Genomic DNA, 20,797 nt, shown 5'->3' on the forward strand with positions numbered 1-20,797 from the left:
GAAATCTCAGTGAATTATTCTGTGAGGGTTGAAAAATTTCTGCGTAGCATTATTTGTGACTTCCGCTGCATAGCGCGGGTAACTTGACTGTCACGATGACTTTCGCCCTGGTTGTCTTTCACCAAAATAAGTTCTGTTGAGACCATGGAAAGCTAACCTTACTCGAACGATCTATCTTGATGATATCTTTATACTTCCCATACTAAGTCAAGTCTTGTTGCAGTAGTGAAATGATCATGTACAATAAATTATTCTTTAACAGCACGACAAAATCATCCACTATCCACTTGCGCGATTTCCTGTTGTTGTTTGACTTTTATCCTTACGAGGATTTTCCAGAGATCACGTGAAGTGTCATGCTGTCTTTAAACCAGTAGGCATATAGTGAAGATATCTTAAGACGATTAATTGCTTCGGCGTTTGTGTAATGGTAGGTTTCTCATCATGTTATTTTTGCCTCCGTCAGGCGGAGATTAAGCGCCTGAAAGCTGCGAATCGCGCAGCCAGCTACGAACGGCGTTTGTTGTTGATGCAGCAGGAGGAGATCGCAAGACTGAGAAAAAACACCAAGAAAGTCCGAGAGAGGGCTGCTACTGAACAGGCGGCGCACGCACAGGAACGGAGTGATAATCTTAAAACTGGAGAAAAGGACTCTGCAGAGCAGGCGAAGGTGAAGTGTAACAGAAATTAATCAATCTAATTGGAGTAAAAAGGATGAGAAAAGTGGAAGCCTCCACGTGGTTCGAACCCGTGACCTTTACGATAGGGGGTCATAGTTTTGGTCCAAGGGCTGAGGCCTTTAAATCCTGTGTTATTTTGTTTTAATACAATTTAGACGCTGCGCGGTGAGGTCCCCTCTTTGTTTTGCTCTTCTTACATAAGGATTCACTTTTAGTTCTTTTGATATGAGTATTGTCTTTGAATTGTAATATGAATTCTGTGAAAGAAACTTGAAATTGATCGGGACATACCAGGGAGGGTTCGGCAGGGCTCGACACTAACGGTAGCCAACTAGCCACAGACTAGTAGAAATTCACTTTTGGCGAGTGGTTTTCGATTTCCATTAGCCAATTTGGCTAGTAAGCAAACTGAAATTGTTGTAACATCTAAGTTGTCACTAGCCACTAGGCTAGTACGTTGAAAAGTTAGTGTCGAGCCCTGATCCGGTTCAAGTCTAATCGAGGCCTAAATTGTTTCTTTTGTTTACTTTCTTCACTTGCTCTGACTGTAATTTACCTGTGAAAATTAATTCCTTTAGCGTTCACAGATCGAATACAGTTAGATTCATTTTTTTTGCGATAAAATTGCTTTGCGGCGAGCACAACACCGCTAAACTCGCTCAGTTTGTAGTACAAGTACCGCTCCATCGACAACCGAGACGCACTGACCGGTTCAGCCCAGCGGAAGCTTAACTTTCTGAAGATTCCTTATATTAGTTAAATGAAAAGTAGAGTTCACAGCCTGATGACTTCCAAGTGTATTCATTTGTGGTCATCTATGGCATCTGTCAAAGTTCGTGCCGAACTCACGAAAGGCACATAGAAGCAATAGAACTGCTCATTTTGGAATTTCATACATGTATAGAGTTATAATCGTCTGATAAGCTGCATCATTGATAGGTATGCGTTAGTAGAATTTTGCGTTATGTATTAGTTTGGCCTTTGTTGGGTGCCCTTCTGCTGGCTTTACGAACTTGAAATGTGCTGTTAACAAATATTGTCGAAACAGCTTATTTCTTTAAAGCTTTCGTACGTAGTTTTTGATCGCGTGCACCTCTCTGAACGGCACTCTCTGTTTGCGTGACTTGATTGAGGAATTTTAATTAATGTTGTGTGCTCATTATTTATTGCCTGGGGGTGAGAGAAAGGGAAGAGGTTGAAGGGTTTGGTTGTGTCGCAGTAAAATTTACCTGATCCCCTTTAAGGCTCTATAGTATCCTAATGATTTCCCGCCCTCCTCATTGGCAGTCAATTTTCCGCAGACCTTCTTCACACTCTGTTGGCGACGACTGATCTTCCTTTTCCCCCACTCCCCTCCCCCCGTTCCTCCGGGGTGTCTCTCCTTGGATGTGAAATGTACTGCTCTTTGGGTGTTTTTCTTTTGCAAGGGTATATCGCTGCCACCTTTAGCTTTATCTCAGGGTTCACGGACCCAACAAATTAGGTTTTAAATCTCGTGTGCTGTCATTGTAGTAATCGTGTACCTTTCTGACGAGCCCATTATAACCCTTTGACCCGTAAGAGTGACTAGCATCTAATTTCTCCTGACCCCCTTTCCCCCATGTTCCTCAACTCCTTGACCCCTAAGAGTGACTAGCAACTAATTTTTCCTTACACAACACCCCTGAATATGTCACGGTAACAAAGGAAATGATCTCCAACTAAAGAAGCTCTTGATTACTCAACAAATTCTCCTTGTCAGCACCTAAGAAAATGTAAAGAGAAAGTAGGGAGAATGTGCATACTGATGTTGGGGTGCAAAGGGGCAAAGGGTTAAACGACTTAAGTTGTTATTGGCAAGTTGCCTCTTTCTTTCACTTATGGGGTGCTCATCGGTTGATTTCTTCTTGTGTTGCCTCTCTTTCAGAGCGAGGCTGAATCGACTGGGATAGTCGAGGAGTTGGATGACAAACCCGCGGATCATTCCACTGGCAGTCGCTCATCCGTCTCCGAAGACATCAAAACTGCTTCACCTTCGGCCTCCGCTGCGGCGAGTATCGCTGAAGAAATCCCTAGCCACCAGTCTCCAGGAGCTAGTCGGGCCGAGTCTCGTCCTTCCAGTGCTGAGTCTGGTACCAGCGAGAGGAAAAGAAGATTATCAGAGGGTGACAGCGATGAAGGCTCAGCTAAGGAGGGGACTGTGTCCGCCACAAAAGGGTCACCAACAGCTTCAGATTCTACTGTTATGCAGAAGTTGAAAAAGTTAAAACATCAATCCAGCGAGAGGTCAGTTGATTATAGGGATTGTGTTGAATAACAAGTAGCGGAAAGGAAACTGGCTGCACTCAATCCTCATGCTCCATTCATTAGCTAAAAATTTTTGTAGTCTAAAATCGTGGTTACAAGCCCTGCACTGATACGTATTCGTTACAGGATGGCTTCTAAACGGTGGAAATTATACCTGGAGGGGAGTTGGAATGTTAAAGGGGAGGTCTAGAATTGGCAATGTTCAGTGCGTCGAGATACCTGCTTGCCAAATTTTGGTATCAATGTTGATCAAATAAAGAGCTGGCAGATTTCGTGCGCCAGTCTTATGAAAACATCGAAAACGGTTGTGTCACACGCGCAAGTCTTCAAAACTCCAGTGTTTCGATTGTCCTTGCGAAAGCGTGTCTACGTTATCTATTCTTGGAGGCAATCTTTCTTGTGTAAATATCTCAGTCTTATCGTTTGGCAACACCGCACGCTGAGTATAGTGGGAAGATAAAGTTTATCTGCGTTCTTGCTATCAGCAGTTACATCAACTTTATCTCGGGGATGAAACGTTCTTGGAAGTGAAGATAGGATTGTTTTTCCTTGTGATTGTACGATTGTACTCCGTACCAATAGGTGTTTATAGACCTCGGCTTGTTATGAATAGAAGCCGGAAGTTGATTATGCAGAAAGCTAACAAGGAAATTGTGTAAGGAACTGCAGCTACCTGAAGGTTTTTGCTTGAGACTTGCTGTAGTACTTGTTACTATCGAGTTGATTAAATTTTTTTTGTCTGACTGAAATTATAATTTGCAGTAAATATGGTCTATATGTTGTGTCGTGTAGATTTCATTCATTTGTTTTTTTTTTTGTTTTTTTTTTTTACTATCTTAAGTGTTCAGCCACGTCACGCGTTGTTTGGTCTTGATGTTTCGTGCCATACATGCTTATGAAAAGGAGTCAGTGCTAGTTACACCACCATTTTTCTGCCTTTGATAGCTTACGTTAAAATGTTGACGGTTCGTTATATTTGAGAAAGGAAATGAACATTATGTAGAATATCATGCTCTTATCATGTGCTACTCAAACTCTTGTTTTGATTTGAGGAGTCAAGCGAGGATGACGTGTTTAAAAGCTCCGCTTTGTTGATCTTACGGTTGTGGGCATTAAAACCATTTCTAAAATTTCGATCTTGGTCTAAAACATGCACGGTAATCAATAATAGGTAACGTTAGAGTCGAAAAGTATTAACAAGGAAGTGAAAATTAAACTGACTGGATTGCAAAGACAACAAGCACGTTAGTCGAGGACTTTCGCTGCGCTGTAAACATGGTTAAATTGAATTAAGCTTTCTTCAATTAAATTTACTGCGCGCGATGATTATTCTTTCTAATTGCTGACCGCATAAATATCAGCCAGCTTGAGACCTTTTGTCTGCTATAAATATTGTTTAATTCAAAGTCAGTCATATCTGTCAATCTCTCGTACCAAACTAATCTAAAACGTGAATGACACGAGTGCTATTTTGGGGTTAAACATCGACGATAAGATCCTTATGTTAATCTGTATGTTACGGAAGGCAATATCGCCGATCGTTTCTGAGATCGTAATGTTCTTACAGCATGTCCAAACACAAAATGTGAATGATGTCGCCATCAAAAATCTGCTTTCTGATTCTTTGATTTGCTTAAAGTTTCTAGCTCCTTCCGGCAACGCGAAGACAAAATTCCGAGCGGCAATTTCACGATTTGTCGATTTTGAATAAGCCTATTTAACATTTTTAATTTTTAGTGGGTTTTAAACTTTCTGCCGGCCAGCCAATATAACGATGAGTCCAGGCATATCCCGGAGCGGTAAATTCTTTTAGCAATTGACAACTACTGACGTAAGTAGCGCCTCACATTCTGTGATCGGTTTAGCGACTCAACTGTCAATGCCGACAACATGGTGTTTTCTGTTGTGCGCCCGGTAAGTTTTGATGGCTGTAATTCACGGTTATCCTTTAAGGCAGTCGGTAGTTGACGACTTTCTGTATTTTCTATTGTGAGTTAACCGGCATTATGATTTTTTATCGGCGATTTGTTGACATTCGGTAAATTTTTAATTCCGACTGTGTGGATTATGTCATTTTCATTTTTAAAACATGCAATACTGTCAGGGAATGTTTTTATTTATTTGCCTCGCGAAAAGTGGTTTGAATTTGAGTTCTCGTAATCGATTCACAGTCATAACGTCTTAGGGGAACCACGTTTTTGCCTACTGAAGACTAACGAAATTATGCATGTGTCAATTTGAAGAGGATTGTGTAGCTTTTGACAACACAAGTTGTAATATACTATTTAAAAACACTTATCTTTCGTTCTAAACGTAAGACCAACTGCACTGACAGAAATTACCCGTCGACATTTTATACTAAAGTGTCAAACGGCTTAAAAATTATTTCCTTTGTATTTTTTTAAGGGATCCACAGTGTTTAATTTTTCCTTTTGCATCGAATATGCAAACAGAACTTAGAAGTTATAAATTTAGACATGTCGTCACACTTCGTTAAATTCTGAAACACGTCTCACCGATTTTAAACAACCCTTTGAATATTTCCAAAAAATATTTTCACAAGGTGTAAAAGCGAAAAAAGCTACACATTCAATGAAAATATCCAGCATGCCTGATTCAATGGCCGGTGCCGCTTTTTGTATTGAAAACTAATCTGCTAATTGCTCCGGAATCCACTTTGCTGGAGTAATTTAGTTTTTTTTTTTTTTCCGCCGAGCAATGCTTTGTTTGCTGTGCCGCAAGCTTCGCAGGTGAGAGTGTGTTTGTGACTTTCTGAAATGTTGTGATTTATATGTGGTAGCCACCCGTAAGAAGAGTCTTTTTTCGTGTGTTGAGTTAGAGAAAGGTTATACAATGAGTTCTTCTTGGCGAATCCTCAGTCCAACATTATTTCTTCGCCCAATATACAGATAACCGTTTATTTTTTGTTTTTGTTTTTTGTTTTTTGCTTGTACCCAGTAAGTGTCTTCAGAACAAACAAATTAAGATATAAAAATGCAATGAAATTTTCTAACGGGGTTTTAAGCTGTATTTAAAAATCTCTCGCCTCCTGACAACAGCCAGCCATCGTTTACCCAACAACATCTACTGCATTTGTAAAACCCTCTCCAAAGTCTTGTACTTGTGTGTCACCAATTCTGTTTGCTAAATTGAATATACGTATCACTAGCGACGAGGAGCGACAAACTCGAACCAATATTGAACTAAACAAAACTTCAAAGCAGTGTCATTTTGAAGTATCCTTTCCTCTTCAATTTTGGACAATTCTTATTGCGTTTTGTTTTAATGAAAATTTCCTGCGGGATTAGGTTTCACCTTTAGCTATTTGCGTGATGCCTGTAGCGTTAGTATATGACGATAGTTCTGAAGATTCGGTAAGAAATTGCGACCTAAACTAAACAAGCGCCTGACGCAAGGTCTGTAAATTCGTGGCGTCCTTATTCGCAAAACGCGCTTTCCATGCAAAGTTTTCCAGAAAGTTCCCATTCACGTGCTCAAAAAACAAAACAAAACAAAAACACGATTAGTAAGAATACCGTGGACTCCTGCCAGAAAAAGATGTAGAAATGAAAACAAATAAAAAGGCCTGGTAAAACATTGCAAAACCCTAACTGTAATTGCTTGTTGTCGCTGATCAAAACCCGCGTAAAATCGCTTGTGCTGTGAGGAATGTAGCTGTGTTTTAAAGCTGCATCAGTTAAAGGTTCCCGCAAGCAGTTAAATTGCGCAGTTTCTTGGTCATAATGTGGTTGTTTTTCTGCGTGAGAAGGTACTGCACTTGTTGCTTCTTTATCATTCCACCTGCTTTTGTTATGTATACGAAGACGTCTTCGCTGATCGTTAGCTTCAAACAGTTACCCCGACTATGATCCAGTAGAATTCTACTCGGTAGAATTGAAAATTCTTTGTCTGACGCTTAAATTTTCATCCAAAAATGTTTTTTTAATACATTTCTATATCCTTACCCGTCATGCTTAACCAAGCACGCACGTTGCGTTCGTGAATTTTTTTTTTTTTTTTTTTTTAATAATCCCGAGATTCTCTTTCAAAGAGCAATTTGTCTCTTTAGGCAGTTCAAAATTCGCTTAATTTTCATTCTTATAAATTTCAAGGTAATTTATTAGCCACACGAATTGTACAGCTGTCATGTTTACAGCTTGTTCGACTGGTGTAACAATCATTGTTGTTAAAACCAGTTTGTAGACATTCAACCTCTTCGCAGAACAATCCTGTTTCAGTTTTTTCCTTTTTTTTCAGGAAGGAAGTGGTTGGGTGAAGGGGATGATTCTGTGAAAATTTTCTTGCTTTTAACTTAACATTTCGTGTGTTACCACGGGCAATTGTATATATCTGGAAATATGTAATTCATACAAGTTATTTGAATGGGATTATGTGACTGTCTGGAATAGAAATACACCAGACCATCGTTCAAAGTTTAAGTCCACTCTCTGTGATGATTCCGATCCAAAACCCTTTTTGATGGTCTCATGCTGTGGTCTATGTTTAAATTTCCGTCTGTACAAGCTGATGCGGAACTTCCGGTTTTTCTGATGTACTTGTTTCCTCTTTTTTGTTTGTTTTTTGTTTTCTTTTTTCCTTTGTATTTCGTAACTGCTCGAAACTCAGTGCAGGTGTCGACTAAAGAACGCTTGTTTTAATGCAAATGTTATTTGGATCGCCTTTGCCCCAACTAATGCACCGCAACTTTCGGTGGAAATCGCTGAAGGCCTCAGAAAGTTTTTAAGCGATTGTAATACTCTTGACCCTCAGAGTTGAGAGATCCCACTCGTCGGCTTTTGTAAATTTTCTCTAAGCAAGGTTTTCACTGATCGAACATAAAACACGCATGGTGTAACATGCGCCTTAATGGTTAGCTAACTAGTATCTTTTTGTACCGATGTTTGCTTGGGTAAATAGGTGTATGCATTTCTTAGTTTTCGCGCCAGTGTCTTTGTTTTTCATGTTTGTTTTTATTTTATTTTGTTTTGTTTGAGTTTTTCTTTACTGATTTTGATTGTTAATTGTGATGTTTTTGTTTTGATATCACAGGTATCTAACTCTGCGAGAGCAGAAGCTTATGAAACGAAGGAAAGAGGCTGAAAATCTTTTGGAGAACAAGAAGAAACTTTTGGAATGGGAAAAGCGACTTGACAAAGAAGAAAGTCTTGTAAGGAACCTGCTTAACGAAGCTCTAAACCTTGAAAGCTCCAGGAAGCAGACAAGGACAACAAGTATAACAAGCGAAGAAGAAGAACATAAAGGTACGACATGAATGATAGATCACGGATTTAAAAAATTCGTCATGCTATTATGTCTCGCAGTCTGTACGTGCGCTATGATTTATCAGTCAATTCAACGGGCCGTATTGCACTGTACAGCCTGCTTAATTGCAAAGTTTGTTAAATTGGAATCTTTCCCCTCGATTTGAACTCAGAGATATGATGAATATCCTACTAACCTCGTTTTATCGGTCCGTACTGTGAGTCACAGAACCTCCTTTTCTTTTCGCCCGGATTTATGAACCGCGCGCTTCTCGCTTGGGCCATAAATCCGAGGGGGAAAAAAAAAACTTCGTTCGTAACTAACAGTGCGGACCTCGAACTTGGTCAACAAGGGCTGTGCAGTCAAATTTGATTCGCAGAGGTGAGTTGTGGGAGTTAATGTAAACCACGCAGGTAAATAGTGTCTTTCGCGCGTGCGGATTGGCTGGCTCGAAAGTGAGTAGCATGTACCATTCACCTCAGAGCAGCAGAAGAGACAAAATCGAGCGACCAATTTTTTGTTACATTGACGGAGATAACCGATTTTTTTGGTTCTTGTGTGATATATACTGGGACAATGCATTACTTCGGTGTCGGTGAAAGTGACGGGTGCTTACTCTGTTGCTTCGCAGTACCAGCGGTAAAAATCCGCCAGTATTCACCATCTCTTCGGTAAATAACTGTTAACTGTACATGATTATCCTCGGCAACGCGGAATGGATTTTTTTCGCAACAGGACTTTTACTTTTTGCTTTGGGAGAAAGAAATGAACTTGAGAATAGGTGTAATGCGTTTCTCGTTTACGCTTGATCATGTTAACTTCCAGAATGTTTTTTCGTTTTTATAAATTAAACTATACGGGGATCTTAAGAGTAACGATTAATGCATTACTTGATTTTCTGCTTCCTTATAGTCCCCAATTTTGTATCGAAAGCCCGAGGTTTATAAGACGAACGTCTCATGATTTGTACCTCACTACTACTCCCATACTGGTCATTCTTGTTGATTATCTTTTCAAAAGGAGCTGGTTATTTTAACAGATCGCAGTGGTAGAGAATCCTCTGGCAGCCTGTCAGTATCCAGAACTCCTTCGAATAAAGTCAACACCAAAGATAGATCCACGCAAGGAACTGACAGCATCAGTGAGTCCATCAAGGCGGCCCGTTCGCATGGCCCCGAGCATAGTGCCAGTGAGAGTTCAGTTGCTGAGGAACTGAGTATTCCCGCACGTGACAGGTCACATGATCAGTCAGAGAGGTCACGTGACAGTTCCATTCCTGAGGTGGATATGAAGACTCGGTCCCAGGCTAGTAGCTCAATTCGCGAGGAAATTCCAGAAGAGTACGTCAACGATACGTTCGAATCGCTAGATAGCAGTGCGACTCCTGCGCACTCCACCCCCGTGCGGAGCGATTTGACGCTGAAGCGAGACACGTCCCCGGCTCTAAGCAGGCGATCATCAACAGGGGAGGGTAGCAAAAGTGAGGACGACACCTCTGTGACGGGTGAGTTGTAGTTAATGGTTTCCTCTTGTGGAACACTACAGCGAAAACTCGGTTACCGAAAGGTCATTCTCGTTAGCGGATGGTTTAGTTACTAGCGGCTCGACAATTATTGCAGAACTGCCATAAAAACACCACTCACAGCACACTCTCGTCAGTAGTCAGTTCCCGCCAATGGCATATTTGTGCTTTCCTAAGTCGTTCGCTCACGGGAGCTGCAACGATAGATAACTAAAACATTTTAATAAGTGGGAAAAGTAAAAGTAAGTAAATATTATACATTGTTCAAAGTCGTGTTTCTACGAAAAAAATGTCCGTGCTTTTTTATTTAGTTTTTTTAAAGTGGAAAATTTTAACGCCGTTATTTGGTCGATGTTTGCTGAAATTTTCTCTCCTTGTCTACAACATTGGTTTAGAAAAACCATTATGTCTCGTTAGTAATATTGTATTTCTAAAGACTGATGACTGTTTCATCACCATAAAATATTTTACCTCTTCATAGCTCTCTTCTTTCAAGACAATGAAAATTGTTTGATATTTTATTCTTTATCTCACCTAAACTTGGTTGATCCTGTTGTAGTGGACCAGTATTTATCTGTTAAGGCGTGAATTTTCTTGAATTTTTACAGCTTTCGATAGATTATGAATTCCAAACGTTAGGAGCCTATTTTCCGCACGTTCGAAGTCGAAGGGCATCATGAATTATACTCTCGTGCTTGTTAAAGTGCTATTGATTTGTGTAGTACTCGCCCCGTGTTAGTGAGTCCTTATTATATTAATAACGCTACGACATTGTCATAGAGTGTTTGCTAACTTAATCAATCATTTTGTTTCAGTCACTGTTCATTTTATGAATAACTTGAGGATCCCGTTTTTTTTGTGATTTATTCTCCCAAAAATTGTTCATTTGCATTTTTGTGCGAAGAAAAAAAAGAGAATCTTTTATATGCAGTGGCGAGGTTTTTCTAAAGGTTCTTCCTCAGAGAAAATCCAATATCAGTTTGAGTGCAAATTGCTGACGTATCTTCTGAGTTCTGGTTTTGTAGCACGTAAAAAATTTGTCGCTGTTTTATATGACTCCGCGTACCTTTGGACTGCGAGGCGTTTGAGAATCCTATCTTTGTTGAACTTGACACAATTAATAGTTTCGTTGCACGTGTTAGACGTTTAATTTTCCAACTAATGTTTGCGAAACATCGATGGGGAAGTTTAACTGTGGGCGAGAAAAGGAAATAATCATGATATCATCCACACTACATGGTAATTTGCATGACAAAGTCACTTTGAACATCTTTCATCGAAAGCCCATTAAATTCGCTGTTTTTTTTTTTTTTTCTTTTCTTTTCTTTTCTTATTTTCGCTCACATTCGCTATGGTTTGTTAAGGAAAAAAATTACACAGATTTCGCCGAGAGAGGAATGTCAACAGAGTCCAATATTTGATTCCCTTGTTATTTGTTGAACTGGGTTAAAACTCTTGTTAGCACATGCTATCGCCTCCAGCAAAGTTTCCCTAGGATTTTTATGTGCCTTAAAAAAATGCACTGAATATTTTGCGCTGATACCATTCCAAAATAACTTCCCTTACGAGGAATGACGGGACGGTGGAACACTTGTGATCGTATTTATTAGTTACATTACTGCTCAGCGTCGTGTGTTACGTGGAACGAATATAGCACTGGTTTTCTTTGTCCTTTTCACTTTGAACCATAACAAGTTCCGCTGCCTCTTCACGAGATATGTTTGACTACCTATCGTAAGTTTGAACATTTTTTCCCTTGTGATTTTATTGTCAACAGCAGTGAAGGCTGCATCTGGCCGGTCGAGGTAGCCTTTCTATTACGGTGACGCAAATTCCGTTTCCTCATTCGAAATAATGGTCTCTAAATTTTTGTTTAAAATTGGTTAAATTTGATTTTCTACTACCAGATAGGACGTCGTTGTCTTTTTGTTCGTGAAACTTTTTTTTAGGAAACGGCAAACGTGTGAAGACAAGAGTGATTCCACCACGCATTCAATAATTGACGAGACTTTTGTCTGATTTTTTTATATTTTTAAAACCTATGATTTGGGTTTCGTCAAATTAACAGCAAACAAACGAGAGGGTCTACGCGAGTTTGGAGTTCCGTCCGTTCAGTATGTTTTGAAGTCTACAGTATTTCCAGTTAATACAGTAATTTATTTGCAAGCCGTAATGGGTCGCTCAACCTTTTCTATGTAACCTTTTGTTAACTGTTTAATTTAATGTTGCAAGGGTAACCCTCTGGTCTTATTTGGGGATAGCATTTGACTTAATCACAGACCAGAAATGGCAAAACGTACGCTTTCCGACCAAGTACTTCTTGATCGCAAACAGATCTAAACGACGGCTTGTTTGGTTAAAGCGTGATTGAACTTTGCTCTGCTCACGTGCGAGTATAAGATTTGTTCTAGAATGATCTTTTCTCGTTAGAAGACCTAGTTGCATTTGAGTTCTTTAAAACATGGAGGTTACGGCAAAAATGAATTCCAAGTATGCTCACTTTCTTCTAGTCCTTAATCAATCTTGTGGAAAAACTGAAAAAACTTCATGTTCACAATAAACTTAGATATTTCCATAAATGTACACAAAAGGCTGAAGAAGGCGGCAGTAGTTTAGTTTTAACGTTAGCCGTTTTGCGTGAACGCCTTAATCTCTCTAATAACGAGTTTAGCTTGAAAGGAAGAACATTTTATTGTGAGCAGTTGCAACTATTAAGATGCACATTGGGTTTGATTGGCCGAGTCGCGCAAACCAGAAAAGTGTTATGCTTATTTTCTTTTATCTTGTTCCTCAAGACCTTAAGATATGAAGATGTGTATTCAATCCATTTGATTTGGCGTAGTCTTTTTTCTTTTAGTAACGTTTGCACCAAAATGCGTGCACTTCTTTCGTCCCACGAGTTTTTCTTCGCGAGAAATACCCTTAGCGTGAACAAGAACAAGAAACCTCTGGCTTGCAAAATGTTAGCTTTAAAAATGTTATAAACTGCTTTCCTTGGTCGTTTTCTTACAAGATATCGTTTGGATATATATATTTTTTCAATCGGGAAAAGGAAAAAACCAAACAGTTTCCAATGGCGTTTGACGTTGTGGTGCCAGCTGTGTTTGATACCTTCACATTTTGCTCAACCGCTTGTTCTCCGTCGATGGCGTTTTTGTAACCGCTGAACTAATTTTGAAATCAAAGGATTGTTGGAAACAGGACTGTGTTCTAGTTAATAGCAGCGTATATCAGCGATCGCGTGTTTCAGTATAAATTAAGTTGATCTTAGTTAAAATGGCATAGAGCGATTGCCGACACGTTGACTGTTGAGGAAAGTTTTTTCAGCTAACTTGTTTATGGGAAACACGATCCATTTGGTATTAGAAAAGGAAGATATTCCCGAGACAGGTTTAATAAGTATATGCAAATTAGGAGGGAAAAAAAAAAGAAAAATTGCGAACCAAAGATCAAAGATGTTTTGCTCTTTGATCATTTACTACGCGGCAACAGACCCTACGCGGTCGTAGCTCAGTTTGCTGTAAGGCCTACCATAGTTAATTGAACCAAAGTTTCAAAAAGAAAAGTATTCACGGCATTACGTTCTTGCTCAGTGGCTTCCCCTTCGGTAGACAGCGGCCTCCCGTGGCGTTAAGAATAAATATTTAGGTGTGAATTTTCCCCCTAACAGTGATCCGTGGGAGTTTTCTGTGTGTGGTGTGACGCAAGTTACTAACTCGTCCCCCATTTCATCAGTTCTTATTTGTTCTAATTAACACTTTGTTTCCACAGTTTTTGTTCTAACATTTAAATTCTTGGCTTTTGTCACCATTCGCTTAATTAATTTTTTTTTTTTTTTCAATGTTCTATCTTATCTTATTTCTTAGGTCTATCGGTCCGTCTTTGGGAAGATCTTTCATAATTTGCCTTCACTGTGGACAATTTTGGTTCTGGTGTTTTCTTAAGAAAGACTTGACGTTTGAATGGTTACATCTCACTTATTTTGAACCCCTTTCCGCTTAAGGCAGAAAGTTCAAGTGTCATATTTCAAACATCGTAATAGTTAATTTTACTTCTTTTATTTGTCGCCAGAAACCTCGGACCACAGCGACATTGAGTCTCGTGTTCGCCGCCTGAGAGACCAACTTGAAGTACGCAAGCGCGAGGTTAAGCGCTTGTACAATGAAAGGAAAAAGCAAAGAAAAGCTATGTTGCGGGCTCAAGAAGCCAGCTTAAGGCAGGAATTACAGGTAAATACACGTGAAAACGAGTACTATCACGTGGTTGTTGCTTACGCTGTCATTGTCACGCGCTTTTCTAGACATGCGCGTGAAGTTGAACTTTGTACCTTGTTTTCAGTCTTTCGGCCTGAATGAAAAATATTTTTCAAAATTCAGAGGCGAGTTACTGTTAGATATTCTCTGTAATGACTGTTTATGCGTTAAAAGTACTCTTTGCAATTAAAATAGAATTACCAGCCGGTTTTATGAGAACAGTCTAAGGAGCCAGAAAGACAACTCTACACTGTGAATCCCTAACGGCATTTTTTTTTTGTAGAATGTGTATTTATCATATGATAGCTTCTCAGCGAAGAAATCTCAATCATTCATTGTTCTTTATTTCATTAGGCTGTGGAAATGGTAATCTCAAGGACAAAAGCCGAACTCAATCGACCTCAAACGGATTCAAAACGACCAGAGTCTAGCTCTTCTGACCAACACCCAACGAGCGCCAAAAACGATTCCAGTGCCCGTGAAGTCAGGTACCATCTTTCTCGAACGTCAGATGTGGGCGGAAGTCGCAAGGTAACCGCACCGGACAAGCCTGTGACAGTATCTGTTAGGAGTGAGCCGGCAGGGGAGAGAGTTTTAAGTGCTGTGGATGCGGAAGTTAAAAGTCGAGGTGATCGAACAATTTTTGATGTTCCCAGCTTAAAAGAAAAAGACGAGGAGTATTCTTCTGTCAGTGAGATTAAGACAGGAAAGAGAAATGATTTGTCATCAGGGAAAGGCGAAACACTCTTGGATAAAAGAGAAGACCTTAATTTTACCGACAGAACTCGAACCCCCGACGAAACTCTTTCGGAAAATCTTCGGGGATCGGCCAACAGTGAACGCGAAACGTCGGTTAGAGATGCTGACGATTCCCGAGAAGAAATCAAAGACGAGGCGAGGACGGCCGAAGATGTTTCCATAAGCGAGGACATCGAAGTTCAAACACCGTCCAAGGCATCTCACTCTGAGGGGTCAGAACATAGCTCTCGAGGATCTAGTCAATCTCAGTCAGTTAGTCGTCAGAAAGAATCGGATAATGATCGCAAGGTTTCGTTAAGGGAGCGGTCCGAGGTAGACGTAAATATCACTGATGAAGCGAGGACAGCGGAAAATACATCGTTGAGCGAAGAAAACGAAGTTGTTAAAAGGTCCAGATCCTCTCACTCTGGGAGCCACTCCACTCATGAACTTAAAGAGTCGAAGAACACCGATCGTTCAGAACAGTCAGGTATCGTCAGCGGGCGAAAATCGATTGTTTCCGACGGATCGAAGTCTTCCAGACGTTCAAAATCCCCCGCTTTGTCGGAGAAATTGCCGAGTCTTCAACACGTGTACAGTTCGTCTTTTGAGAGTGTTCAGAGTGAAGTGGACAAAACCGAAGACGATATCAGTGAGCATATCAGTGTTGAGGAAGACGGAAAAAGTAGCGACAAGTCTGAAAGGCAAGATGGCGTCCCAGATGAGCCATCTACGCGTCCTGATCAGTTTTCATTAAAAGGTGAAGGTGGGATAAAAGACCTTTCTGAAGTACCTGAGGATATTTCTAGCACCAAGTATGAAAAATCTGAAGTGGAAGTGATACCAAAATCTACATCACTTTCTGCTAAAAGTAGTAGCCCCGTGTCTGAAAAGACGGGACAGTCGTTAAAAGGAGAAAAAGATTTACTAAGACCGGAGGAAAACAAAAGCGGACTTCTTTCCTACACCGATGACTTTGAGCCTTCTGCGATCGACGAAACTGACGAAGGAAAACCTCGTGGTTCCTACACTCCAGATTTCGAACCATCCGAGTCGAACTTTCCAGTAGAGGATGACAGAACTTCTCAGGAAAAAGAAGAAATCGACGACTTCAGTTCTCCCTCGAAGGAAAGGGAACTTTCTGAAGTAATTGAAGTGGATGACAGTAAATCACCTCAGGAAGAGCAAGCTCAGAAACCTCCTAAAATTCCAATTCTCGAATTAGAGCAAGCTACCGACGAAGAAAGCATTGCAGAAGAACTGAGTGAAAACATAGAAGGCCTTGAAGAAATAAGCAAAGACAATGATAGTGGGTCCTTATTTGAGGAAAATGACTTAAAAAATGAGCAGGGAAGTCTGCGGAGACAGGTTGAGCACGAATCCGTTGATGAGAAGGAGAAAATCGACGACGAAGTATCGCCTGGTGTGCTGCTAAAAAGTAAGCAGTCGCCAGAATCCCGAAGCCGTGAATCTGATCAACAAACTGCTGACAGAATCTCTCAGGACTTGTCTTCGATGTTACTGAAAGAGTCTGTGAACTTCGCGACAAGAGTGTTCGATAAACGTCGCCATGTCTACCAAGATTTACCGAAACAGGCGGCAAAAGATGGTGCATCTGTTGAGGATGGAAAAGATGGTGTATCAAGATCATTAGCAGAAACATCCGAAACAGACGAGATATCTGAACAATTATCCGCCATCCAGCCGAACGAAAGTTTGGATTCTGGACCGGACCATAGGAAAAGGGAGAAAAAAGATTTGGCTCCCTCTCCCACTGAACAGCGCCAGCAGGTATCACCAGAACAAAAGAGTGACGACATCGTGAATAAACTGTCAGACGCACTGCTTAAGGAGGCTGCCGCGCAAATGATTGCAATTATGCAATCTCGTCAAGAAAAGTTTTCCAAGACCAAGGCTGAAAACACCGCTGACTTAAGTACTTCCCCCAGGGAAGCAACAGAAGATGAACCTCATTCGGCTGAAGAGAGTCCACTTTCGTCGCCCAGAAGCAATCGATTTATGGCCGTCCAACATTTTCAGGACGGATTACTGAAGTACACTGAGGACACCTCGGCACCTCCAGGAAGTCCCACAAGTGAGCAGCAGTCTTCAATCAACGAGAGAGAATTGACAGATAAGCTTGATCAGTTAAGACGTTTACACGAGCATCTGGAGGGTGCGCGGGGCGAAGGTGATGATGAACGCTCAGAATTTAAAGTTAACACCAATGCTCTCATGGAATTTCCCACTGAGGACGAAGATGAAGAAGAGGAGGAGACATTCAGGCGTTCTAGAGGAGCTTCGTTTCTTTTCTCCGTCCCTCATCGTCTTAGTGAAGTCAGCCCATTGGTGGCTTCCTCTCTTTCTGTTTTCTTCGAACGTAAGAGAAGAGGACTGCCGTTAGATAACATAACACCCCCATCGGAAATCATCGGCGTCGACGAAGCGGACGACGACCTCGAAGCCAATAGTAAACGAGTTTACCGACGATTAGTGTTCGATTTGACCGGCAATCTGCTCAAAGACCTCTTATCTGAGGAGACTTCCGCGAGGCGGCCAGCTTGGATGAAAGCGAAACCGCGACGAAAACGCCGTCTGCATCGCAGTCTGCAACCACTTGTCCACGAAGAAGACTTTCTCCCTGTTGTGCAGCAACAAGTTTTGAATTTAGTCGGTTTGGGTGACGCAAGGCCTTCTCTCGACCGTGTTCGTCGGAAGACGCCTCTGAAGGTAGGAAAGAAGGATTTCGTTGACGCCATCCTGATCCAGGAGCTTCGAGAAGAGGAGCCACTGTGGGTAGATTACGATGACGATGAACTTGCTGTGAAGTTCCAAGTGGCAGATGCTATTTTCGAATCTCTGTTATCTGAAACTGTGATGGTGGTAAATGCTGTGCAGTTAAGGCGAGAGGCAAGGGCTGAGTTGGCGCACAGCTGACGAAGCCATATCTTCTGATGTCTTTAAAGTACTTCCTGAAATTACAATTGCAGTCGGTCACGCATTGACTTTGGTGAAATAATGGTACTCTGCGAGCAGACTTGCATTTTAAATGGATGGGAAATATGCAAGGGAGTGTGCGGATAAACGGTAGCGGGCTGAACTCCAAGCCGGAGACTGTTTTTGGACTAAAATATTTGATGGAGTAGTATCAGTACAACAGTCCTTTTGAAAAAACCGCTTCCATAATTAGCCTTCCTCTCCTTTTAGACATGAGATCAATTATATTTGACTCTAAAAACACAACTGAAAAATTAGAACAGAATGAGTGGAATCCAAGTGTTCGATTTAGAGAGGTGTACGTTCTTTAAAGATGTCCATCAAGAGGGAATATGGAAGGAAGAAGAGTCCTTCCTGTCGTATGACTGATTGATTTTTCTTCTAGTCATTAACACCGTGTTCATCTGATAAAAATTACGAAACAGGAAAGCAAAGACATGTCTTCCTTACTACTAAATTTTGCCGATGGGAAGGGTTGAAATGCTGTCGTGTTATGACTAAGAATGAACGAGAGCATGTTACGACCACGCATAATTTCCCTTGTCCTCCAAATTTACACTCATATGAATCTAGATTGGAGAAGTAAGGTGAAGGTTGGTTTTCTTATTCTAGATCAGCCTGTTTAGCCATAGTTTCATTCCTTCTACCAAAAGTTTATTTTTGCTCTGTTGGAAAATAGTGAGTAGAAACACAAATTTTGACAAATTTTTGTTTTTGCAATTGTGTATAAAAATTATGAATTGGCATCGTGTTGTCCCAACATTGTAATTTAGAATTCAAGATTGCTTTGCTGCAACTGTACATAAGAGAGCTTTTACTTTATTTTTGTTTCAAATGTGCTATGCCTTTGTTGAATAAAAACACCTGAAAATTGCTTTTGTGTCACGTTTGTTTACTTTGTGGGCAAGCCTTTTTATCTATTTGGCCTTGAAAGTTAGAGAGGGGGGGGGGGGGCAGCACTTGTTTGACATTTAGCCTAGTGAGTGGGTGTCTATTCATGGAAATACAGTAATTAAACCAAAAATCCTGCACAGAAAATCAATGTCCCAAACCCAAATCAATGCCAAAGCGTTGCAAATCCAGTGATCTCTACATGACTGTATTCATAAAGCCGATCAGTATAAATCTTCTTTCACTGTGAAGTTTGCACAAAGAATTACGAAATTAACCAAAGGAAACTTAAATTGTGTCCCCTATTCTTCAAATTCAAGATCATAATTTCAAAACTTTCACTTAACTAAAAGTTTAATACATTCCATATTGCTGTGTATCAGTTCAGTACAATGTCACATGAGGTCAGTATGTGGTATGAACAAAAAAGTGGTACACCAGGCATACCCAAGTGGGTCACTGACATTCTTACCACATTTCGAAGTCTTAAATAGGGAAATGTGCTGTTAATGACATCCTCTGTGTCTGTCCTCCAAAAGATAAGTAAAATACAATCAAAAAGCATAATTGTTATCATACCCAGCATGTCAAAAGTTGAAAAAGGGAAACAAATTATTTTTCAAAAGATTTTTGACCTTGTTATGCCCAAATACGTCGAAGATAACAATTGGCAGGCAAACCTATCAGACTAATTTCCATCATCTTATTGGCTTCTTCATCTTTAGCAAACAACATTCCACAACTTTTTCTAGTGTTAGTGTCCGAGTTTCACATTTATGACTTAAAATTTTACTCATTGGGGAAGGTCAGAACAACTTCTAAACCTTGTAGAGTCTATTCTTTTGATTTTGATAGCAGAAAAGCTACAAGGTACTGACCTGACAAGAAATGTGCCCCTGGGCCATGTTGTTCAAAATATGATTACACTGACCTGGGGTAGAATAAACCTTTCGTTTAGTTTGATGGCTTTAAAAAGAGGTTAAAAATGTTTTTACTTTATTTCCTTTAGTCTGCCTTGATCTGAGGTAAAATCAAAGAGGATGTTATCCCTGAAATACAATCTAGTACATAGAGATCAAACCCAGCTTTTGCTTTTGATCTTAAGTGAGTGCCTTGTGCCATTCGATTAACTGACTCCTGAAGGGTTAGCTGAAGTTAGATTGAATGCATGACTCCTTTAAGGTGGCTCGTACTAGTTTCCTCGCGCGGGGAACAGATGACTCTTGCGTCACGCGCGAGAGAAACGTGCGAAAGAACCGCGAGATTAAACGACGAAAATTTAAAACAAAGATGGCGGCGCGAGGATTTTTTCTACTTATGTGAGAAGTTTACCTAAGAGCTTGTATTTGATGTGTTGAGCGGCCACTGTGAATGCAGGAGATAGAAACTAAAATAAAGAAGACTATTTTCGGAGAAGTAAAGGTTGCTTCACTTCACATTTAAAAGAAATATTCAACCGATATGAAATCTTGCGACGGCGAAAAAAGAAGAACTCAAGTGACGGATAATCTACCTGAAGTGGAAGAAGACTGAAACTTCAAGGAAAATAATATGATATAGCCAGAAGTCGTGTGTAGGATTTTTAAGATGAGCCTGGGAGGCTGTCTGACGGCTTTTAATGATTTTCTTAGCAGTAAACACCGTTGACACCGTTGACCATGTCATTTTACTCGGGAAGCTCAAATCTCTAGGATTACGCAGCAAGAATCTTGAGTGGTTCCATTCCTACTTATCCTCTCGTTACCAGAAGACTGTGATTGGTCAAGCCTCTTCTCCTGCGCGGAAGGTTTCCGTTGGTGTTCCTCAGGGGTCTATTCTCGGTCCATTACTATTTGCCATTTACATCAACGATCTACCCAAGGTCCTTCGGAACACTACGGTCACCTTATTCGCTGATGACACTGCTATCTACTGCTCTTCTCGATCAGCCCGTGACCTACAGACCATGTTGAATCAGGATCTGGACAGGCTAGCTCAGTGGCTCTACGAGCATAAACTTACACTAGATATCTCGAAGTCTAAATTCATGCTCATTGGCGGTCCAAGGAAACTTAACACCTTAGAAGAATTCACATTAATAATCAAGGAGAAGGAGTTAGACAGAGTCAATTCGTTCAAGTATCTGGGCGTAATTATCAATGAGAATCTGACTTGGACTGATCACGTGG

The 20,797-nt window shown here is 40.6% G+C and overlaps 1 protein-coding gene across 6 annotated transcripts in view; it reads left to right on the plus strand.

Moving 5' to 3' along the window:
* Positions 1-18,612, plus strand: part of LOC111333926 (uncharacterized) — a 42,306-nt gene extending 23,694 nt beyond the window's left edge. For all 6 annotated transcript variants that reach the window (XM_088758774.1, XM_088758778.1, XM_088758775.1 and 3 more), the window contains exons 34-39: positions 467-670; positions 2,587-2,945; positions 8,016-8,227; positions 9,268-9,732; positions 13,822-13,979; positions 14,358-18,612. In XM_088758774.1, coding sequence (XP_088614900.1) covers positions 467-670; positions 2,587-2,945; positions 8,016-8,227; positions 9,268-9,732; positions 13,822-13,979; positions 14,358-17,678 — 4,719 coding nt within the window. In that variant the 3' untranslated portion in view covers positions 17,679-18,612. The remainder of the gene's footprint in view (positions 1-466; positions 671-2,586; positions 2,946-8,015; positions 8,228-9,267; positions 9,733-13,821; positions 13,980-14,357) is intronic.
* Positions 18,613-20,797: the final 2,185 nt, after the last annotated feature.

This window comes from Stylophora pistillata, chromosome 4 (genome assembly GCF_964205215.1).
Source record: "Stylophora pistillata chromosome 4, jaStyPist1.2, whole genome shotgun sequence".
NCBI classification, from domain to species: domain Eukaryota; kingdom Metazoa; phylum Cnidaria; class Anthozoa; order Scleractinia; family Pocilloporidae; genus Stylophora; species Stylophora pistillata.